Source organism: Oryza glaberrima, chromosome 6 (assembly GCF_000147395.1).
Source record: "Oryza glaberrima chromosome 6, OglaRS2, whole genome shotgun sequence".
Taxonomy (NCBI): domain Eukaryota; kingdom Viridiplantae; phylum Streptophyta; class Magnoliopsida; order Poales; family Poaceae; genus Oryza; species Oryza glaberrima.
The window spans coordinates 24,430,930-24,453,381 of NC_068331.1; the positions used below are offsets into that span (position 1 = coordinate 24,430,930).

General features: G+C 45.2%; 3 protein-coding genes across 4 annotated transcripts; all 3 read right to left on the minus strand.

Moving 5' to 3' along the window:
• Window positions 1-625: 625 nt before the first annotated feature.
• On the minus strand, window positions 626-3,329 carry LOC127777921 (uncharacterized). The gene is made up of 3 exons (XM_052304544.1): window positions 2,220-3,329; window positions 1,578-1,881; window positions 626-1,006 (listed from the first exon to the last, which is right to left on the minus strand). Exons 1-3 carry the CDS (start codon window positions 3,135-3,137, stop codon window positions 870-872), a joined length of 1,359 nt encoding a protein of 452 aa, XP_052160504.1. The 5' UTR covers window positions 3,138-3,329; the 3' UTR covers window positions 626-869.
• Window positions 3,330-8,150: 4,821 nt separating this feature from the next.
• Window positions 8,151-10,841, minus strand: LOC127776072 (triacylglycerol lipase 2-like). 2 transcript variants are annotated; one of them, XM_052302393.1, is made up of 9 exons: window positions 10,413-10,841; window positions 10,215-10,331; window positions 9,999-10,139; window positions 9,813-9,923; window positions 9,574-9,717; window positions 9,449-9,489; window positions 9,046-9,125; window positions 8,848-8,937; window positions 8,151-8,749 (listed from the first exon to the last, which is right to left on the minus strand). In XM_052302393.1, the coding sequence occupies exons 1-9, from the start codon at window positions 10,599-10,601 to the stop codon at window positions 8,427-8,429; spliced, it is 1,236 nt and encodes a 411-aa protein (XP_052158353.1). In that variant the 5' UTR covers window positions 10,602-10,841; the 3' UTR covers window positions 8,151-8,426. The 2 variants fall into 2 exon arrangements, with proteins under 2 accessions (XP_052158353.1, XP_052158351.1); XM_052302391.1 differs by having other exon boundaries at window positions 8,848-8,943; window positions 10,413-10,840.
• Window positions 10,842-17,340: 6,499 nt separating this feature from the next.
• On the minus strand, window positions 17,341-19,467 carry LOC127777789 (glutathione S-transferase T3-like). The gene is made up of 3 exons (XM_052304403.1): window positions 19,272-19,467; window positions 18,266-18,666; window positions 17,341-18,187 (listed from the first exon to the last, which is right to left on the minus strand). Exons 1-3 carry the CDS (start codon window positions 19,465-19,467, stop codon window positions 17,591-17,593), a joined length of 1,194 nt encoding a protein of 397 aa, XP_052160363.1. The 3' UTR covers window positions 17,341-17,590.
• Between the last annotated feature and the right edge of the window lie 2,985 nt (window positions 19,468-22,452).

A 22,452-nucleotide genomic window follows, 5' to 3' on the forward strand; every position in this document is an offset into this window, starting at 1 on the left:
AGAAGAGAGGAAATAGAGAAGAGGCTGACGTGGCATGCTGACATGTGGGGTCTACGTGGGTCCCACGCTGATTCAGCTGCCACGTAGGATAAAACCTAGATCAAAACCGCCTAGGGATCTATTGTAACCGATTTTGATTAGTTAAAGGACGTCGGATACAGTTTGAGGACGTTTTTGTAACTCGATGACAAGTTCAGGGACCTTCGGTGTACTTTTTCCTTAAACTGGTCCGTCCAAACAAGGCCTTAAGTGGGTTTAATCTGAGTTCACTCACATCACAATAAAATAAAAAGGTACATTTCCTTTCATAAAAAAAAATCTGCTACATTCATGTATGACGCATCTCAATTCAACAAAAAGAAAAAGAAATACAGAACGATAAATTCTTCTCCAAAACATGGGAAATTTGAAACTGAACTGTAAATAAAATTTGCTCTGCAACTTTCATCGGCTATACAAATTACAAAACCGGATGATAAAGCCTGCACGTTAGCAACAGGAAGCCGCACGCGTGCACAACCGCAAACTAAAGCAGCAAAAGTACATACAAGTCCTAACGCTCTACATATATCGCTCATTTACTAAGGTGGTGTTAGCGCGAACGAAGCAATGGACTCAAAATCTGTACACCGCTAACACCAGTTTTTATACAAACATCAATACATACGTACGTATACACATACATGCGTATACACATACATGCGCACGCTACTATCGTGCGCACCCAAAAATGACTCCACTCACGAGGATCCAACTGCACAGCCACGCATCCGCAAAATTGCAACCCACCAACCAACCAAACATACATGTGTTCCAGAACAACCTGAACTTGTTGTATGCAGGAAAACTTTTTTTTTTTTACCTCGCTTTCACGAGAAACCGATCGTCTTGCCCAGCAGCCACAGGAAGAGCGTCCACTCGAGCATGAATATCGTGTGCAGGTAGGACCTGTCCAGCGTGAACCCGAACACCGTGATCCCCGCTCTGTTGTTCTCCAGATAGGTCACTGCACCAAACATGAATGAACATTTTATTTCATTATTGTCAAGTTGCATACACCGATCAATTCATCCAAAAAAGTTTAGGCTGATGCAACAATGTACAATTCACTTTTTACGTTGGAAGTTGAATTTGAACTTACATGTTTGTGGAGTGATATATCACATGTTAACACGTCTCCTCAATTTTTTTTTAAATTTTTTCATAACTATTTGAGTGACATGCAAACAACGATGAGATATCCCCTCGAGGGATGAAAATAGTTTCCCAATTCACTTAGGTCCAATTCTTTTCTAATTAAAATGTAAATTTTACCTTGGTTTCCATTATTATGTTTTTCAAACTGCTAAACAATATGTTTCATATGAAAACTTTCTCTATAGGAGTTACTCCAAAATACAACAAATAAATTTATTTTTATGTTCATAATAATGAAAATTTAATTAATTATGTGTTAATGGTTTCCTCGTTTTATATGCATTTCTCATGTTCGAACACCACCTTAACTATCATATCAACGATTATTATCGAAGTAACTGGATGGATCATGAAATTGTTACTGCTGTAACGGTATTTACCTAGAGCCTGTCTTTTCTGGAAGGAGATGACGTGTGCTTGGGGCAGCATGATCTTGGTGTTCTCGAGCAGGTCCTCGTCGCCGGTCTCCTCGCTGGACTCGCCGTCGCTGTCGCTGACGGGCTCCACCTCGAGCATCGAGCTGTGGTTCGACCCGGGCTCCGCCTCCTCGTCCGGCACCGGCTCGATGGTGCAGCAGGCGTGCCATTTCGTCGTCTGCCCGGTCAGCGCCTGCGCCTGGTGCGTGATCTTCGCCGCGCTGCTCAGGATTATGATCAGCCCTGACATGAGCACCACTGAACACAGCTGCACAAAATCGAACCAGAAAACGTTGTTACTTGTTAGGAGCAAGGATTTAATTCGCAGAATGCAGGGAGATTTTCCATTTCGTAGTACAAGTAGTAGCACTGAATTAGCAAGGTGTCCACCCAAATTGTTTAATAGTTGTAACTTTACAGGTCAATTTGTGCTTAATTTAAGCATCAAGAAATGTTGGTTCCGTGTAAATTAAGACAAGATTGTCTGGAAGTTTCGTTTCGTCCATGATTGGGGATGATTGATTGCTATACATGGGATGAAATCGAACTTTGGGAACCAAATCGAGTGTTGCTGATCAAAGAATTTGGCCGTGATCGGGGACTCACCGCGAGCTCGCTGGTGTTGAGGAGATCGTCGACGGAGTCGTGGCGGGTGGTGAGGAGGAGGGAGGCGAACTGGCTGGCGGTGGCGATGAGGAGGGAGGCGACGATGAACTTGCGGAAGCGGTGGCTGATGACCTTGAGCTGCTTGCGGATGTCGAGGTGCTCCCGGAGCACGCGCTCGACGCCGGCCCTCCCTTCCTCCACCTCGACGAGCAGCGTCCCGGCGAATTCCTCGAGGCGGAGCCCCTGAAGGTGGCAGATGAGGCGGAAGAGGACGCAGGTGAGGAGGTAGATGGCGCTGCGGTACATCCACGCCGCCATCTCGACGGAGCAGGCGACCGCGTTGCTGAGCACGTCGTTGCCGAAGAAGGGGACGCGGTCGCCGGAGGTGGCGTACCACCACACCTTGTAGGCGGCCTCCGCGGCGAAGCACGGCGCGACGAGGGAGGCGAGGAGGCGGAAGGAGAAGGAGAGGCGCGCGGTGTAGTTGAGCCTGACGCGGTCGCTCTTGGTGCGGAGCTTGTCGAGGTAGAGGAGGCGGCGGAGGCCGATGCGGCGGAAGGAGGAGGAGAGGCAGAGGAACCCCGCCGCGGACGCCGCCGATAGCGAGACCTGCACGACGGCGGAGAACGGCCTGCGGGACGCCCGGAACGCGAGGAGGAAGTGCGCCGCGGCGGGGACGGCGACGGCGAGGAGGAGGAAGAGCAGCCACGACAGCGCGGCGCCCCAGGGGCCCGAGTGGTCCATGCACACCCACCGGAGGCACGACCGGAACCACTGCAGCTCGTCGTCCGCCCGCGACACGCACCGCTGCAGCATCGACGCCCGACCTCCCCCTCCCCCACCCCCCTTCGCCGACGCCGCCGCCGGCAGCAGCGGCTCCCCCGCCGCCGCAGACGACGCGCTCGACCGCCTCCCCATCGAATCGGTCGGCCGAACCACTGAACTAGCTTGATCTCGCTCTCGCCCTCGCCGCGCCGCGCCGCGTCGCGCCGCGCGCGCGCTCTGCCTCCCTTGGGTGGTGGTGGAGTCCAATGGCGTCCAGGTGGAGGAGAGAGAAAGACGAGGGGATTGGCCGCTTGGGCTTTTGGTTATGTAAAGAGGTGGGAATGGGAATGGGAATCGGGGGTGGAGAGATGGGAATGGGATTGCGTCTGCCTGGGATCTGGGTATCTGGTGGTGGTGGGCCTGGTGGCGTGGCGTGCAGGTGTGTGGTGGGGGAGGCGCAGGGCGGCGAGGCGAGCCGGCAAGGGAGGCGAGCGAAAGATTCGGGAACTTTTATAATTTTTTTGAACTTTTTAAATTTTATATTTTAAAAATAAACCTTTGTAAAACTTATTTTTTAAAAACCTTGATCTTTTTGGTCCTGCTTGTTTTAACTTAAGATTGATTAATCTGGATTATTGAGGCAAAGGCATATTACAATAAGCTAGATTATACTCCGTAATAAGCTACAGTAGAATAACATTATTGGAGGCATGAATTATTAGGTTTGAAAGGCTAATGCCTATAATGTCCCAAGTTATTTTGGATGCCCTCAGCTATTGCAAAGTGGGAGAAGGATGAGACGACGAGTGGGAGCAGGATGAGAAGGCGATGGCGACAAGGCTTGGGAGAGGAGCTAGGGCGTAGGGTGGGGGCTTGGGGGAGGAGGATGAGAAGGCGGCGGCGACACGGCTTGGGAAATGAGCTGGGGCGTAGGGTGGGGGCTTGGGGAATGATTCGCACGTAGGGTTAAGGGTTTGGGGAAGGATTTACGCGCGACTGGGGAGAGAGGAAGCGGATGCGGCGCGCGGCTGGAGGAGAGAGGAAGCAGATGTGCTCAGTCTGTTAGGTTCAATGGCAATGGATAATTTCTATAATGTTTTTAAAGGTAGTGGGTCTTTAACCAGCCAATAATATGAAAAAAAAGTACGTTTAGAGGAGATTACCAGATTATACTAACCTAGTTTATAAATTATAATAATCTACCTATTTGTTCCAAATTATTGCTAATAATCCAGATTATACTAATTCTAAGCTAAAACAAATAGGGCCTTAGTCACGCCAATTAGGATGGTGTGGCCAAATACACCATCACGCTAGTTAGACCAGCATGACAAAATAACGTTGTCACGTCATGTAGATCAACGTGATAGTGTTGTTTCGTCACTCTAGTATGACTAACATTCCTAAAAAGTTCAAATGGAAAATAAGTTTCGGAACTTTTAGAATTTAAAATTTTAAAAGTACAAAAAATAAAAAAATAAAAAAAAATCAAGATTCGGATGCTTACTACTTCACCAGCAGGGAGAGGACACAAATTGCAATTTCTTATCAGTAAATTTTAGGATGGCGCGAAAATGACAGGCTTTGATTTTATTTGACGTACGTTACCTTGTAGAGCCGCAATTGGTTTTTCCATTACCCTGTTTCCGCCGATGAATGGAAGCTTACGTGACCAGAGGGTGAAGGTTTTTATACTACCAATACTAGTACCTAGTTAAGCCGTAGTTTGGAACGTAGCTTAGGAGGATCCCCTAATATAGCATTATCACGCGTGCGTTTTGGTGCTGGGGCAGTGCATGTTTTTAACATTATTTTACTATAAAATATTATAACATATGTTTAATAGACGAGGCCAGAGATTACTCCGTGGCCTCATTAGAAATATGTTCTTACAAAGGCATAATGACGACAATAAGCTAACAAATGATGCATATCATAAACTTAAAATCAATGATTATGCATCTTTTTCTAACTTCGGATGGAGATTTACAAATAGAATTAAGTAATTATGGGTTTTTTTTTATCTTGTGTTGGTGTTTTTTAGTTTGTGTTTACTTTATGTTATGTCAGTACGTGTTGAGTGTTTCTATGTGTAGATTTTATAATAATTGGCTACAGCTCATTAAGCAAAGGCCAAAATGTTTATTTCATTACCTAACAGTTAGAAATATGTTCATGAAAAGCGTATGCGTGCTAGAAATGGAGTGCACGCATATACTGTTTACATGCGTGTTTTTCGTGTAATCGAGAAAAAATAGGCATGTAAGTGAAAAAAAGAAAGTAATAAAAATCTGAAAAAGGTAAAATTTACAATGCATCACAAAAGAGGGGGAAAAACAACAATCTCAGAAAGAGGGGGAAACTTATGGCCAAATCAAGCACGAGAACTCGCTCTCACCCAGAGAAATTATTGTGCCCAACACAAGCGGTAATCGACAAGCGTCACCTGATCAACGGCATCCCGGAGAGGGCGGAGGGCAACTGCAACAAAGAAAAAAAAAGAAAATCCAGCTGATCGATCGCCGGACCTACCGCGACAGCGGCCGCGTTAAGTTCTCGTCGGCGTCTCGCCAACAACAGCAGCATATGCCTGCAACTCTGCAGAACAGCCAACACATATGACGTTTACATTTTCTTGTGTTCTTCGTTTTCTCTGCATTTTTCTCTTCGGTTTGTTTCATAATTTATGTCACAAAATACGATAGCTATAGGTTGTATATATGCATGTCGTGATCACGATTTCACAGGAGGGGGGGGGGGGGGGGGGGGTGATAACTTGGAGCAATTATGCAGTTCCTTTCGTTTTCGGTATTGTTCAGGAATCTGTCAAGATCCGAGGGGGATTCATATGCCACTAACTGAATCAGAAACGCGCGTGATTGCAGATTATTTCCAAGCTGCATGTATGCGCGGTAATCATCCACCACCAGGCACATATCGTGATTCAGAGAAGATATATCTTCCAGATCAAGAGAAGGGAAGATATCTCAGAAACCAGTTGTTACAGTTGTGTTAGGCCAGTACAGTACAGTATTCTTCCAACAAGTTCTGACAAGAAGCTTCACGAGCTAACGAATTATTACAAATTTATAATCGCCAGATGCAATGATTTGCAAGGAAAATCAAGGAGCAGCAGACGGTGCGGCGAAGAACGCGGGCCGACTAGCCAAGTGAGATGATTAGCAGTAAACCACCGGGATCACGACCAATCATCCATGTGATCCAGCCTGATTCCTCACACATAACCACGCACCCTGCTCATCTGCTGGGCTAGCTGGCCATCAGCAAGCCATATCCTCCTGCCTGTGATCTAATCTAACCAGATGATCAGAAAGCGACCGGATGACAATTCAGAAAAAACTTATCCATAATATAAATTTCAAAACTTAATTTTCAAGTTGATTTTCACATTTTTATATCATAGTTTCTTTTTTAATATTAGCTTTTCAATCGCTAAGAACGCATGAAAATTCTAATTATATAAATTATTATTATCTGATGCTAATAAATAGTATGATTTATAATCAGCTATGAGCGAAACGGTTGGTCTTTTGCTGCATCTGATGACTGCATTCATCATTGCAGGTACAAGGTTCTGGATCCGGCACGACGTGTCGTCAGAAACCGCGGTTGATATCTCCAGGTGGTAGTGTGACTCCAGATTCTTTAATTAATCAGGTTTACTTAAAAAAAGATTCCTTAATCAAGTGATTAGTTAATCCTAATTGAACTCGGAAAGCTGTCGCTACGCTTCCAAGTGATGGTAGTAGTACTGTAGTTCTTTGGCTCCTGAAGGGACAAGAACAGATGCTGAGTCACACATGGTCTAAAAGTAAAGAATTGGCAAGTTCTTTTCATTCCCTTTTGTGCTGTTTGATTGATGAAACATGGAAGCCAAGTCACCTTGATCACTTGGCCTTTTTTTGTTTGGACTCTTGGTTCTCCTATAGGTCATGTACTCATGTGTTTGCTTATCTGATAAGAACCTGTCAATTAATACATTGGCCTTTTTATCACAGCTACTCTGTGTTATCAAAGTACTGTACTAATTGAGGAGAAAACGTCAGGCTCTTTTCATTGAAGGGAAGAGACTAAAGAGAAACTCAACAGGAGCAAGAGACTTGGACTCTTCTCAATAATTTGATATTTTATATACAAATTAACCTGTCTAGAATTATTTGACTAGAGCATTACTGCCGAAAAAGATAACAATGTCAACGCCAAGCACTTGTCAAAGCCTTTTTCCTGTCCCTTATTTGCAGCCAGATATCACACATAATTCCCTGGAGGCAAATAGGGAGTGCCACATGAACATCTGGCTCAGTTTGCTGCCAAGTTCTTGGCAACCCTTGGCAGCACAAAGGAGGACATGAATAAAAAGGAAAAAATCTGGAAATAAAATAAGTTCAGTTAATTTGGGTCTCCCTCTGACCTTTTTTTTTGGGGTAAAAACTCCTTTTTCCTTTTCTTTTTTATTTGCAAGAAAGCTCTGGCTCTCTGTCATACATCTAAAGAGGAAAAACATACTAGTATACAATTTTACTTTGTTGTCTTGTTTCCACATAAAGCTACCAACCTCTTCTTTTCTTTGGTGGCACTGGATATGCAAGAAATAAAAATCATCTATCTATATAAGTAATTCTACATTTCAGCTCAACAATATCTTCCTCCATCCTAAAATAAATTAACCTGTGACCCATTCTAGGTCGAATTATTTTGGGACGGAGCGAGTATGCCAGTAACCTATTATAAACCTCACAAAGGTATGAAATGGCAGGTAGCCAAGTTGAATCGCGTGCATCTCCATGACCTCAAAGCTGTCAAATATCTCATCACATCCCATCAAAGCTAAGTCAAGCAAATTACCACCATTCAGCTCAGCGGCAGTGACGGTTGCCGCTAGAAATCAAGGGGGAAAAAAACCAATGACGATTCATCATTCATGTGATTTTCTACCAAAATAGTTGGAAGGGAAAAGGAAAATCCGGACAATTGGGAGTTGGGACACCTGGGACCTCCTAGCAATTCTGGCGGCTGTAGCGCCCAATTCAGATACTCTCCGTCTCTTTTTGATGGCAGCATCTCAACTATCAACATCACAACACATCTGATTGGATTTGTTGCTAGAAGCAATAGATCTGATAGACAATAGAAAATAAGAATTAATGGTACAAAAACAAATTAGGTTGGCCATATTCATTTTTTGCAAGAGACCAGTGAATCAAGAACATTGTGATTACAACGAGATCGAGTAACAATTTATCAAATCCTTTATTTTCGTGTTATCTAGCATGGTGGAACTGACATATATACTTTGACATGACAAAGATGTACTGATGGATGCAAGCTCAGTGAGACTGAAATCTTCAATGCTGAAACTTGTCATACGGCTGCTACTTTGGCAATGCATACAGCCAATGGTGAAATCTGGTGGATCTGGTTTCAGTGGCGCTTAAAGAAGTCGACCATCGGTCCGTATATGAGTTCTGGAGCATTGTAGGCCATGATAAAGTCGGCATGCGCGTAGTCTGGCACGTAGATCACCTCGATGCTGTCGCTGTTGTGCTTCTTGACCAGCGTCCTCAGGAGGTGCCTTGTGTCGGGGACATCGCCGAGGTAGTCCTCGCCACCATGGGTGAGGAAGATGGGGACATGATTCGGAATGGAGGAGAGGTTGTACGGCGGTGGGCGTGGCTGGTTGTAATGCTTCATGTTATTCTTGGCGTTGCCGTAGTCGAACCTGCTGACACCTCCATTTCTTACCACTGTTTTGGAAGGTAGATCAGGAAATAGAAGAGTGAGTGATGTGACAGAGGTTTGAAGAATAACATCCTTAAAAATATTTCTGATAAGAGGTTCTTACGCTGCGACAAGTGAACGAGGTTTCTGACGGAGGTAGACTGTGGAGCATGCTCTAGAAAGGCACAAAAGGTTGAAGTATTGAGGCAGCAATCTGGTCCTTCAGTCACAAAATCAAATCCATGCAATTGGTGTTACTAGGATGAGCTTAATATCACATATTGTTTAGGGCGTGGTAAATTGGAGGAAAGAAAAAAAATACCTGCTACAGCCGAAAATAGATCATAGCAATTAATTTCAGGATCGCCGCATATTTGGCTTAGAACTTCATGTGCAACTGGCCTGTCATGCAGCAGGACACCCATAGTAGTCAATGCTTACGGCTTTAAGTAAGCACAATCACATTTGGGCCTAGTTATCCAAAATACCAGTATAAACTGTAGACTATCCCTATATAGCAATAGCAAATTTGGTGACAGTGACACATCGTTCCATGATACGATAGTCATACGATAGTCACGTTATGACTTACAAGTATGGGCATCTCTACTGGTAATTAATAGAGTTGCTGTGATATGCAAAAACTACAAGCAAGAACTTGGCATTGAAGTACATTTACTGATTTTTTTTTTCAAGTACATTAGAAGTTTTGTGGAAGTGCCTACCCAACAGGATTGAACTCGTGAAAGCCTAGCCAGTGAACTGTCTGCACAAGACAAACAAAGAGATAAATAGCATCAACCATGATCTGCCAGTAACAATAAGAACAAGAAAGTTTACAGCATTTTACTTCTGCAAGGAAGATGTGAGCAGCAAGCTTAAGGAGTTTGGATTTCGTCCTGCTCAGATAAGCTATTGGGCAGAGCAAAACAGCTGATCGCACTACATCTAGTAACTTGTGCTCAGAGAAGGCTGCAAGAATCATCAAGGTTCCCTAGAAAAATGCAAGTAGCAATTTTTTTTACAGCATCACTGAAAAGGCAGAAGTGTCTAGTAATTGACATTTTCAAGTGGCACATATGAGCTCACCAGGGAGTGACCGATATAGTGGATTTTCTCGCCTGTGTGATCATAGGCAAACTGCAGCACTGCAGGAAGATCGTAGGAAGCAAGTTCGTCCCACGACCATTCCCAGTAAGCCTGAAAAGAGTACCCAACATGCTTTTAGTATAATTCTATGGCAAATTAAATCTTGATAAAGCTTGAGATGAGAACCGGATCTTTTGTGGAGAGTGAGGTATGGTTCCGGCTGGAATTTGTTCCACGACTATTGGCAATCCAAACATCAAATCCATTGTCTGCCAAAATAAATCCAAGTGATTGTTTTGGAGTACTCATTACCCAAGTAGCACCATCCTGTCCAAACAACACACTTGATTCAGGTATGATGAGAGCACAGATGGCACAAGATTGGTACAACAATGTCCTTACCACCATAAGTCCATGGAAAAGCAGTACCGGTGGCCTCATCTCAGTCGAGGTGTTAGAGTCATGAGGACCATGGGGAATCCTCTTTAAACTAAGAATGTAGCCATCTTCTGTTGTGACCTGCAAGTCATGCCATATACTTTATAAAAATGAGTTTTTTCTTACAGAAGCGAACCATACAGGACTAAGATGTAGTCGTACCTTGTATTCTTCACATGGATAGCCAAAAGCTGCTGCTCGTGACTGGCACATACTTAAAGGATGGGGTGAAGGGGCACATCGATCAGCGATATCATTCATGTAACTTTGGTTCCTCCATGAGAGAGCTCTGTGCAGATTAAAGCCAAGGAAAAGAACCACCAAATTGATTAGATAAAGAATCCTAGCCATGAAATTATGTAGGATTTTATGTTACTGTGGTGGGTAGCCTAAGGATTTCCAAGAATCGAATAGCTATCTGAGGAGCACAGAAACAAAGTGCACGGTGCTATATTGGGTATCTTGTTTCTTGTCATGAAGTACTTAAAAAGGTGAGGCCCATGACCGACATTGTCCATTTTGGCCAACTTGTAGGATGGCATTTACATGTGAACAAGTTAGGAAGATAATGTGTAGAGGAGTTCTTTCGCTACTTATGGGCACATATTTTTTATGAGAGAATCATGAGCATGCAACAGGTTATATATTAATTCTTTCCAAAACTAAATTGTATGAGTGTAAGCTATCGAATAAAACAGAAGAAAGAACATGTGTAAAATGACTCATGCCATATTGATGATCAGAAATGACACCCCTGTACGAACACTTCAGCCCTATCGTGTGAACCCAAAGTCTGTTGCAGATCACTAACAATGTTTGAGAAGAAAACGCAACCTCCTTTGATGCACTAGCAGAATGAACAAAATTTTAGAAGCTGCCAAACTACTGGCCTGCATCAGTTGCGCAAGTACGCCCTTCGAATACACCGGCATTTGTCAGTTCATCCTGGAAATAGTAGGATGCTATGCCATGATATTCAGCTTCTGTCAAAGGGAAAAATAACTCTGTGTGGACCAAGGTCATCGTGGGGGCATTCTTCTTACAACCTATTTGCAACTCCAAGAGATTATGTATATGATTAGCTAAGTTTAGAGAGTAAAGAGGTCTGTAAAAAGGAAAAAAGATCCCAAACAGAGGGGTAAAACCAACAGCCTAGCTAAATATTGACTCTCCATATTCAAAAGGGTCCACGTCACGGCTCCCGTTCTTCCGGACCGGTTGACTCCGCGACTTCTTGTTTCTCCGCCGCCGCCGCTGGTTTCCGGCCATCGCTTGGACGTCGTTCACAGCCGGCAGCTTCCTTCTGCACGTCGCTGCCTCTCGTTGCACCGCGTCGCCGGCGGCAGATCGTTTATGCACGCCGCGTGCCTCCTTGTTGCGTCATCACGCCGCCGCCGGCCACTCATCCAACAGGTGCGTGCACTATCGCCATGTAGAGTAAGATTGGTACTGCAATCTTGCGTGAATTCAATTAACATCAGTAGAAATTGATCACTCTTGCGTGCAGGGTATGGAGTCCGATGATGAATTTAATGAGTTCGTAATGAACGAATTGATTGATCCCTCTTCGTCGGATGAGGAGCATGATCTATTTTTTGGTGCTGCGTAAATGATCATTGAGGAATCAGTAAATAATCTGGGTCGAATTGGATCTGTTCAGGGACATGAGGTAGTGCATCGGGATAGACTATTGTGGCACAATCTTCTTTACAAAGACTATTTCTCAGATAATCCAACGTTTGGACCAAACATCTTTAGACGCAGGTTCGCATGTTCTCTATAATGTTTATATAATTTTTATGTGCCGTGTTTTATAGTATTGCTAATTTAATTTAATTGCATCATGATATAGGTTTTGGATGAGGCTACATGTATTTCTTCGCATAATGAAAGCTGTTGAGGAATATGACGATTATTTTAAGCAGAAGAGGAATGCAGCCGGTGTGCTCGGATTATCTTGTCTGCAGAAGGTAGTAGCGGCTTTCCGTATGTTGGCTTATGGAGTACCAGCTGATGCTTTGGACGAGTACATTCGTATTGGTGAGAGCACCGCTCTAGAAGCTTTGAGAAAGTTTGTTGCAACAGTTGTTGAGGTTTTTGGGCTAGAGTACATGAGGAAGCCTAATGAACAGGATACTGCTAGGTTACTTACAATTGGAGCGAGCAGAGGATTTCCTGGTATGCTAGGTTCCATAGATTGTATGCATTGGAGCTGGAAGAATTGTCCTACTGCATGGCATGGGATGTATAGGGGCTATAAAAAGGAGCCTACAATTATACTGGAAGCAGTTGCATCTAAAGATCTATGGATATGGCATGCATTCTTTGGCATGCCAGGTTCACACAATGACATTAATGTGCTTCAACGATCAGATATATTTGCAAGGCTCGCTGAGGGAGAAGGTCCACAAGTTAATTTTGACATCAATGGTCATGAATATTCGATGGGTTATTATCTTGCAGATGGGATATATCCATCGTGGGCAACTTTTGTGAAGACCATTCCGGAGCCACAAGGTAATAAGAAAAAATACTTTGCAAAGGCACGAGAAGCTTGTTGAAAGGATGTTGAAAGGGCATTTGGGGTTCTACAATCTTGCTTTGCAATTGTTCGTGGGGCGGCTCGTATGTGGGATGAAGACACGCTCCATGATATAATGATGGCTTGCATCATTATGCATAACATGATTGTTGAAGATGAGCGAGATGACTACGAATACAACTTCAACAATAAAGGCCAATATGTTTGCAACTACGACGACATGGGAGAAAGGGTGTCAGTGTCCCATGATGATGCACCTTGTAGCGCCCGTTCCGTCGTGGCGCCTAGTGGGAAAACTATCTCTAAAAAATCCTAAATGCGAAAATTGTCTCCTTGTTTGTTGTCCAGTGTCTGTGCCATTCCAGATCTCAATTCCCCAATCCATCGTCGAAATCCAAACCCTAATCTCAAATCCATCCCAAATCAAATCCTCTCGAAAAGTCTATTTTGCCTTCCTCGAGTTCGTGGGCCGATCTCTTCTCCCCGGCCCATTTCCTCCTCAGCCCAACTCTCCTCTCCCCTCCATCCTTGCCCGCACGTGTGAGGCACGTGCGCCGCTCGGGCGCTGAGCGAGAGAGAGAGAGAGAGAGAGAGAGAGAGAGAGAGAGAGAGAGCTCTCTCTCTTTCACTTCTCCCTCCCTCTCTGCTCTCGTTGCCGCTTCCCGCTGACGCTGCTCAAATCGCCGCGCCACCCATTGCTTCCCGTGCGCGCGCGCTGAGGTGGCCGACCGGCAAGTCGCCGCCGCCGCCGTCAGCGCCTACCGCGCCTGAGCCCGCGTCTGCCGCCCTGTAGCCGCGCCCTTCCAAACCGTCCCACCGTCATCACCGTCGTCATCGACCCGGCCCCGCCACTCCGCGCGCTAGCTTCCAAGGGATGGAGGCAGAGCTCCTCCTCCTCCTGCCTCGTCGCCCTCTCTCCCTCCTTCTTTTCCCAAAGAAGCAAGGGGCAAGCCCCCTTTCTTTCTTCCTTTTTCCCTTTTCTCTTCCACCGCCGGCGTCATCCTCCCTGTCGCCATTTTGGCCGCTAGCTGGGGCGCCAGCTCGCTGGCTTGACCGCCCAAGGTCGGTTTCCGAACCGACATAGCCGCCCTATAAACCCGATCCCCTCCCCCAAACCCATCTCCCTCGCTTTCACCTTCCGCCATTGTCGCCTCGCCCCGTGCCCTGTTCGCCGTCGCCCTTCGCCGTCGCGTGCGCCGGAGGAGTCGGTGTGCGCTAGGATCGGAAGGGGACTCCGGGCGCTTGTCTTCTTCCTCTTCCCCGGCCCGAGGCCGGAGAGATCACTCCCGTGCCGTCGGCCTCTCGTCACAGCGCCCCGTCTTGTCTCGGTAGAACAACCCCCCCCCCCGTTCTCCCTCCTCGCTCTTCCTCCTCCCCTTAGACTCGAGCAGTAGCTTGTGTAGCCTCCCTGTAGCTAGCCTGCGCCGCCCCGACCACTGCCGCCGCTCGCAGTAGGCTCGCCGCCGTCACCGCCGCGCTCGGTAGTAGCCGCCCGTCGCCGGCCTTCCTCGGCGATGTTCCGTCCAATCCGACGCTAGAAACGGATTCCCGAAGTCGCGTAGATGCTCTAGCTCGCCCGAATCGATCTCCCGTCACGCCGTTGCCGATTTCCCCCTTTCTCGCCGCCGGTTGCCGCCGCAGCAATCCGCCGCCGTCGAGCCCCCTCCGGCGAATCCGAGCCGTTGGCTCGCTCCCTCTCTTTTTCCCTTGTCATTCCGGTGTACACCCCGTCACCCTCGTCGTCGCACGGCGTCTCGGAGAAACCGCCGCCGCCCGCCGTCCATTCGCAGCCGGCGCCTTCGTCTTCCTCCCGCCGGCTCGCGTGGCAGCCACAAAGGCGCCACGTCGGCGCTAGCTCGGCCGGACCGGGTCAAGCTGACCCCGGTCAGCTGCTCCCTCCGTCCCCGCTCGCGTGCGCGCGGCCCACGGAGAGCCGAGAGGCTGCGCGTGGGCCACTTGCGCGCCGCGTCCACCGCAAGCCACACACGTGCACCGCACCCACCCCAACCCTAGCGCCGCGCCGCATGCACCTCGCTCACGGTGAGCCGAGCCACCGACAAGCGGGTCCTACTCGGGACCACGCGAGGTGGACCCGGCCCACCGGTTCCCCTCCCTCTCTCCCCGCGCGTGCCTTTGGGCTGCCTTCTGGGCCGGCCGGCCCATTAGCTCGGCTGAGCCGCGCCCCTTCTCTCGGGCCACACCCTAGCCGCCCGAGGGAAGTCTGTTCCTCCTCCCTCTTTCTTTTCTTTTTCAAAGGGTTTAATTAAATCCTTTTTCCTTTAGACCAAAAATCCAATAATCTTAGAAATTCAATGTCTTCTCAACCGTACATCCGTCTGACTCCGTTCAACTTCCAAAAATCCTCAAATCTCGAGATCTACCCAATGGCACGCTTAGAGGTCAATAATAGGGCTTTAATTTCGCCGTTTGTTGAGTCGTCTCGTTCGCGTGTAGCTTCGGAGCCCGAAGACCCGGAGTGCGCAGATTTCGAAGATCAAGCTCAAGATCTCGAGCAAGGCAAGTCACCTTTGATCATCTTGCACCTAAAATTTAAATCTAAGTATTTCTTTTCCGCAAATAATGCATGGATAGGATTAACACAAGAAATTTGGCCGCGGCTTGCGAGATAGCCTACCGGTCCCAATCCTAATTGTTGCAATTACCCTCCTTGAATTATTGAACACTTAAACCTCCTTTGTCGACTGTTGTACTTCGATGGGCCTTCGGGCACGCACGTTGGAGTCCTCCCCTCAAATTTAAAATATCCAACGATGGGTAAAACTTGGGTTTTACAAAAGACTTGGAAAAACCCGATGCCTGGGTCGGTGCTTGCGAACTAAATGAATTTCCAAAAATCACAGACCGGGGGACGTGCCGGGAGCACGGTTTCCCGCTCTTGCACTTAAGGACCGATTCCTTTGGAATTTCATCCGAACATAAGGCTAGTGCGACCACATGGATGGAATGGGACACCCCTGGCTGAGTAATTAGCTAATCAGGGGAGCCTTGATGCCGGGAGACAAGTGGATTCGCCAGGGTGGTGTCGGGGAGGACCCCTGGGCTTCCTGGCACAGTATGGTCTGGGACCTAACCTGTTGTTGGTCTGGGACCCCTCTCATCGGCATATGGTAAACCTGTGTCGGCTCTCGAAATGCCTTGTCATGAAAGCCTTAAGGTCACCAGACGTGGCTGTTCTCCATGGGCTGGGTGATCCGGGTTAGTAATGTCGCGTGGGTAAAGTGTGCCCCCTCTACAGAGGTTATTAAACTGTTCGTACAGCCGTGCCCACGGTCATGGGCGGATGTAAGGTGATTCCTTAGCGTAGTTTTGTTCGACTACTGCTTGGTGAAATTGCTGTTGGGAATTTGGGTTCGATGTTTGGAACATTTGTAGCCGACGGGATCAGCTAGGCCCGGCTGGCCGTTTGAAAGTTGTGGCCGGGTGCCAATCTTGAATCAATCAAAGACTGATACATTGCACATGCTCCGACCGGACGAGATGCACTGTCTTATCCGTGTCGTTTGAGAAACACTCACTTAGTTGTTTTAAAAAGGAGTTTACTAAAAATCAATTGTAAAAACAACAGCCTTTCCTTTGAAGCCTTCATTAAACACATAATTCCCATGACTTGCTGAGTACTCCTTTACTCACCCTTGCTCTATATAAATAATCCTCCCCCCAGTGGTTGAAGAAGATGAGATGGACCCCGCTGACGAGGAGATCTTCCAGGAGCAAGTCGGCTACGATGTGTTTTAGGGTTTCGGCCTAGTTCCCAAGTCGCGCCTGTGATGTTTGGTCCAAGTCACGGCTTCCGTTTCCCTTTTGTAATGCAGTTGTGAGCTCGGGATCTGTCCGCAGCCCAACATAACTGTACTCCTACTCTATAATAAAGAGACCTCTGTTGCTGTAATATTCTGTCTTCCTGTCATACCAGCACTGTTTCCTGGGACTGGTATCGATTAACAGGTTAATTTGGAGCGTCACGGGCTAGTTCCGTTCGGGGCTAGTTCGGGGCGTGACAATTTCCTAGGACTGGTATCGGTTAACAGGTTAATTTGGAGCGTCACAGGCTGGTTCCGTTCGGGGCTAGTTCGGGGCGTGACACACCTGAACTAGAAGCTTTCATTCAGAATGACAAAAAAAATCAAGAACAAGGAAACCCACACTCAGCTTCAGGCAGACCTCATCGAGCGCTTGTGGCAAAACCATGGAGATTTATATCATATAGATTAATGCGTCCCATTTATGAGATTGTTGTCCAAAAGAGATTTATCCCTATTGATTCTTATCATTCTCTAGACGCAGAACATAAAACATCTGAAAACTTTTTATTTGAAATATGCTTTGCATTTTGTAAGTCCCAGTTTGGACATTTAGAAAAAGAGGACGTATCATATGCATAAAGGCTGTGCAATTCTATGAAAATTTTTTGGCAGCTTTGGACATATTGGCTTGTACAATGTTATTTTTTATAACCTGTATTTATCGATGGCAGACCAAGGAAATGAAAGGGTGCAGGATAATGAAGCAGGGATAATAGCATGACCCTGAAACTGAAGTTCAAACATAAACTGCCGCACACATAATGTTGTCCGTCTGAAATTAGGACCATACTATATCACACATACTGCCACACACATAGACATTGAACTTCGACACAGACTCTAGACTCTGAAGTCTAAACATTTAGAACAGAACTGAACACAGACTCTGAAGTCTGAACATTTAGAACAGAACTGAACACACAGACACTGGACGCTGAACATTCAGAAACTGAACTACGCTACGAGCTGAACTTCTAGATATTGCAACGTCGAGCGAGAATCTTGTTCTGACGCCATTCATAATATTTCTGCTGATTGTAGTTCATTGTGCTCAAATCCAAACCGAGAATTCTCTCCTCTTCCACCTTCTCAGCCTTCTCAGCTTCTTTCTTCTGGAACTCAAACTTTTCTCTCTCCAATTTGTTCCGTTCTTCCTGCAGAGCAAAGGCTCTCTTGCACCTCTCTTCCTGCAGAGCAAAGGCTTTCTTGCACATCTCTTCTTTCTTCAACTCTCTCACAACATCAGCTTCTTTCTTCTTTTCCATCAGATAGTCCACTGCTTCTATGGTTCTACCCTGTCGTAGCTTCTGTTTTGCCGCCTTCTTTCCATCTGGTCTTACAGATGGTTGAGCATCAGAACAATAGACATCAAGATCAGCAGGTTCAACTGATGTAGGACTTGAATTTGCCACTGTCTTCTGTTTCTTATTGCTTGGTTTTTTGGCACATCCAACTTTCTTCCGATTGTCCATCCACTTGGGCTTGTCCTTCAGGATATTCCAGCAATGCATCAAGTTAAACTTCCTATGCTTCTTGTCTTCCTCCTTAAACAATTCACATGCATTTGCGATCTGCACATTTGAAACCAAAATAAACATGAGAACTAAAAACTGCGACAAATAATCATACCACAGAAATAATGTGTTTACCTTGTCATCAACTCTGGAACCACTCTGGTTCCTAGCCTCTATTCTGGACATACATCCACAGAAAATATTCACATCATGTTGTATTGCGGACCAACGATTCAATAAAGAGGATTCAGAACGCGTTGACTCAAACTCTTTGTTGGCATGGAAATATTCATGTATTCTTGCCCAATATGTGCCTTGTGATTGATCTACTCCTTGAATAGGATCCATGCCCACATTCAGCCAAGCTGACACAAGAAGGATGTCCTCCTGAGTAGTGAAATTTTTGGTCCTACCCTGAGAACTCTTGGCAGCTGTTGGAGCTTCATTGGAGATTGGATCACTAGTAGGTGCGGCAAATTGAGATTCATCAACATCATTTACTAGGAGGTCAGTGAAATAACCTGATTGCGTACCATCTGTCACAGGAAAATAAATGGAGAATAAACATCATGTAGGACTGTAAGCCGGCAATAGGGAAAGCAACTACACCACTGGTTCCATTCAGCATCTCAGGGCATGGGAAGCTCAAGATTTGCATGGGAACTCTGGCTGAATAACATGATATGCAAACCAGACAATTGTAGTAATGTAACTACTATCGAGCTGAATAAAATTATATGCAATGTGGACATTTGCAGCAATGTAAATAACAGAGTATTATCCTTTTAATTTACCTACTCTCTTGCAATAGTAAACTATCTTATTTTGTGGAAATTATTGTGATGTGAATGCAGGATGGAAGATTTATAGCAAAACGAGACTCAGGGTAGGTCCTGTTTATTTACTTGCAAAGAAGAAGCAATTTGATCTGGATGAATCTTTCATTCAAATGTACTGTACTAACAAGTAGCTACTCTGGTCAGGTGCGAAGAAAGACAGCAATTTTATTTCCAGAAACCTACAACCAACATGAATGCAATCCCAAAATCCTCAGGTAGAATACAGAACGAGCTAAACTTCCTGTGATCTAGTCATCCAACTAACAGCAAAGGGTTTGACAGACGTAGATAGTGAGTCTCACCTGTGCAGACCTCCTCATCGGTGACTTGCTCACCGATGAACAGACCTTGTGCCTTCCAACCATCGACGCCTATTGGAGGAACCACCCGATGGCGCATCGATCCAATACCCGACTGATCCAAGTCCCCTTCCGGGCGATGAGCATCCTGATCCAAGTCCCTAGCCGCCGTTGAAGCAGGACGCGGCGGCCTCCACATGGCGAGACGAAGGCCGGGGCCGGAGCGGCGCGACGGCGGAAGGGCGGGGGCGCTAGACGGCGGGACCGACGACGGCGCGGGACGGCGAGGGCGCGGGACGGCGGGACAGGTGCGACGGCGTAGCACGGCGGGAGGGCGAGGCAGCGGGACCGATTGGGCGGGAGCACGCGGGCGGGAAACGAGCGCGTGCGCGGGAGAGAGGCGATTGCGAGCGGGATGGCCACTGCAAATATGCAGGACGAGGGGCGACGGATGCCGAACAGGATCGCGAGCGGAGCGAGATACCGAGTGTGTTGGACCCCGGTTTTGACTCGTTTTGTTTTTTTTTACCGATCCAAACCAGATAGCTAGATTGTTGGAGTTGCTCTAAGACAGCATGGTGCTTCAAATCTTTTGCCTTCCAGCCATCCCTTTTCCGTCTTCCCCATCAACACCCGCACCCGCTAGCTCCCCCCTCCCCTGTCACTAGGGCAAGCTTTCATCCACTTTCACTTCATCCCTTTCATAGTACAGCTGCCTCCATGACTAAGTGAGTACTAGGAAATGGAGCTGATAAGTACATTGGCAACACTTCTTTAACAGAGCACCTTCCGCATGTAAAATGAAAGGATGGATTAACACATGATTAATTAAGTATTAGTTAAAAAACTTAAAAATAGATTAGTGTAATTTTCTACAGTAACTTTTTTTAAAATTTTTTAATAAAAATATATTGTTTAGTAGTTTGGCAAGCGTGCGCACGAAAAATAAGAGAGTGAAGGTTGGTAACCTTTGTCAGGCAATACTCAAGGATCTAAAACAAAGCAGGGACATTGACGCTAAGGAAGGGGGGCCAAGGTGCAAACATATATAACATGGGGTGGCAATGAAGATGGAAGAGGTGATGGCAGGAAACACCGAAGGAACAGAAGTTTCTGCTGGATGCAACTTGCCAGCCCAAACTATTAAAGATCTATAAACAAATGAAACACAGAATAAAAAAAAACAGAAGGTTTGCATAGAATTCAACTCAATTAACATGCACATTACATACTACTATCAAATTTAAAACAAAATATTATACACATAATTTTTAATACACTTAAACAGAAAAATACACCATATCACCATCTACTGTACCAAACACCATATGACTTCATTCAAGCATGCTACGCTGGGTCTTGCCGAGAAAACCCCCACACCACAAAACATCAAAGTGGTTTGGTCGTTTGTACTTAATTTAAGCAAGAAAGAAATATGCTAACTCCACAAAAAAAAGGGACTAGTAAAAGCTAGGAGTGAGACAATAAAGAGGGGTACAAAACAAAACAATATAAAGCTTTGTTAATTCTTGAGAAAAAGAATACTGCATATACATTGTTCTTGGCCCGCACCTCTACAGTTTGGTGTAATTAAGTTGGTCATGTTGCGCGAAGTTTTTAGAATCAAAGTAAAATTGGTAGGACAATGCATGTATGTGACAAAAAGTTTGTATTAATTTATCGTTTGTTTTTAGGTGTCTACTGCTATTAAGGTTAAATTCAAAAAGATATATATATTCGTTTATTCTAGCCAGTAGACATTAGCAACTTCAGTTACTCTTATTTATGACATGGTTGGTTGTCATCCTAGTATCATTTAACTGCGATACATAGCAATAGATGTATATTGAAAATTAACTGTAGAATAAATTCAAACCAAATCACAACTTAGAAGATAAGATAAGATATGTACTTATTTAATGTAAGAGATATGCAGATAAACCTACAATAGTACCATTGCAACTATCATTTTGCTATATTATTATTTTGATAGTTGTTGAACAAATTTGTGGTTATACGCAGAATAGATAGATCGTGTTATTGTACATATGGAGTTTGATTTCATAAAATTGAAGATGTAATTTTTATGGACAATTAGATATAGGAACAAGTCCCGTAAAAAAAACATAGAAGATGATCTTGAAAGTTTATTTCATGAGTAGGAACGAAATTGAAACCAAACAATAGTCAATACTACCACCCCTGATCCAAAATAAATTAATTTCTAATCATTATGATTCAAAATTAGTATGAAGAGAAAAAAAAACAAGGTGACCCTCATTAATAGAATACTGTTGGTTGGTAGATAGATAAGAGGTAATGATAGAACTCCTAGATTTATGGTCGAGGGTACGTAGGCGATATAAATTACTTATTTGGGGATAAATGGTAGAGAATAAGAGTGAACCTATTTTAGAATGGAGGTAGTAAATTTTTATAAATCCCTCTATGTGAAAACAAGCAAGTCAAAATCGAATAAATTGTGTTTTCATCAGTTATGTTGAGATCCATACCATGCACTTGCATTTGTTGATGGATGATGGGGAGCTAAGCTTGCATGTCCTCTTTGCATCTTGTCACATGTTAAATTTAATTTGAGCACCCGATGAGTGCACACTGGGATAAAATAAACCACCCACCGGTAGCACCCTTTTAACAACAAAAGATGATTCATATGGTATTGATTTGAATGAACAATGTACAAAAAGTGAGGAGGATGAAAGGAGAGGAACGAGGGATCTTGCAGGAGAGGAGAATGCCGGTGAGGCAGCAAGAGGAAGAGGTGAGGGCGTAGGATGATGCGTTTAGAGCCTAGTATATAGGCGCTTATATAGGGATTAATTGCCACCGTATAACGACATAATTTAATAGTGCCACACCCATAAGCCAAGCCGATAGCGGGAAATTACGCCCATTTTTAAGTACTGGACCACACACCACATTCTAACACTATGATGACATTAATCCTGTGATCTTGAATCAAATTTATCCATGACCCAGTTCACATTGTCCATATTTCTCAACACTATTAATTGCAATTCGCACACAAAACTAGTGTTTATCACAAAGTAAAAAAGAGAGAGGAAAGATACAAGTTATCAAGTATCAACCTACACATTCTTAAAAAAAAGTCAATTCCTAACTATAAATCAGACAAGTATGGTTATCCACGTTCATATCTAGA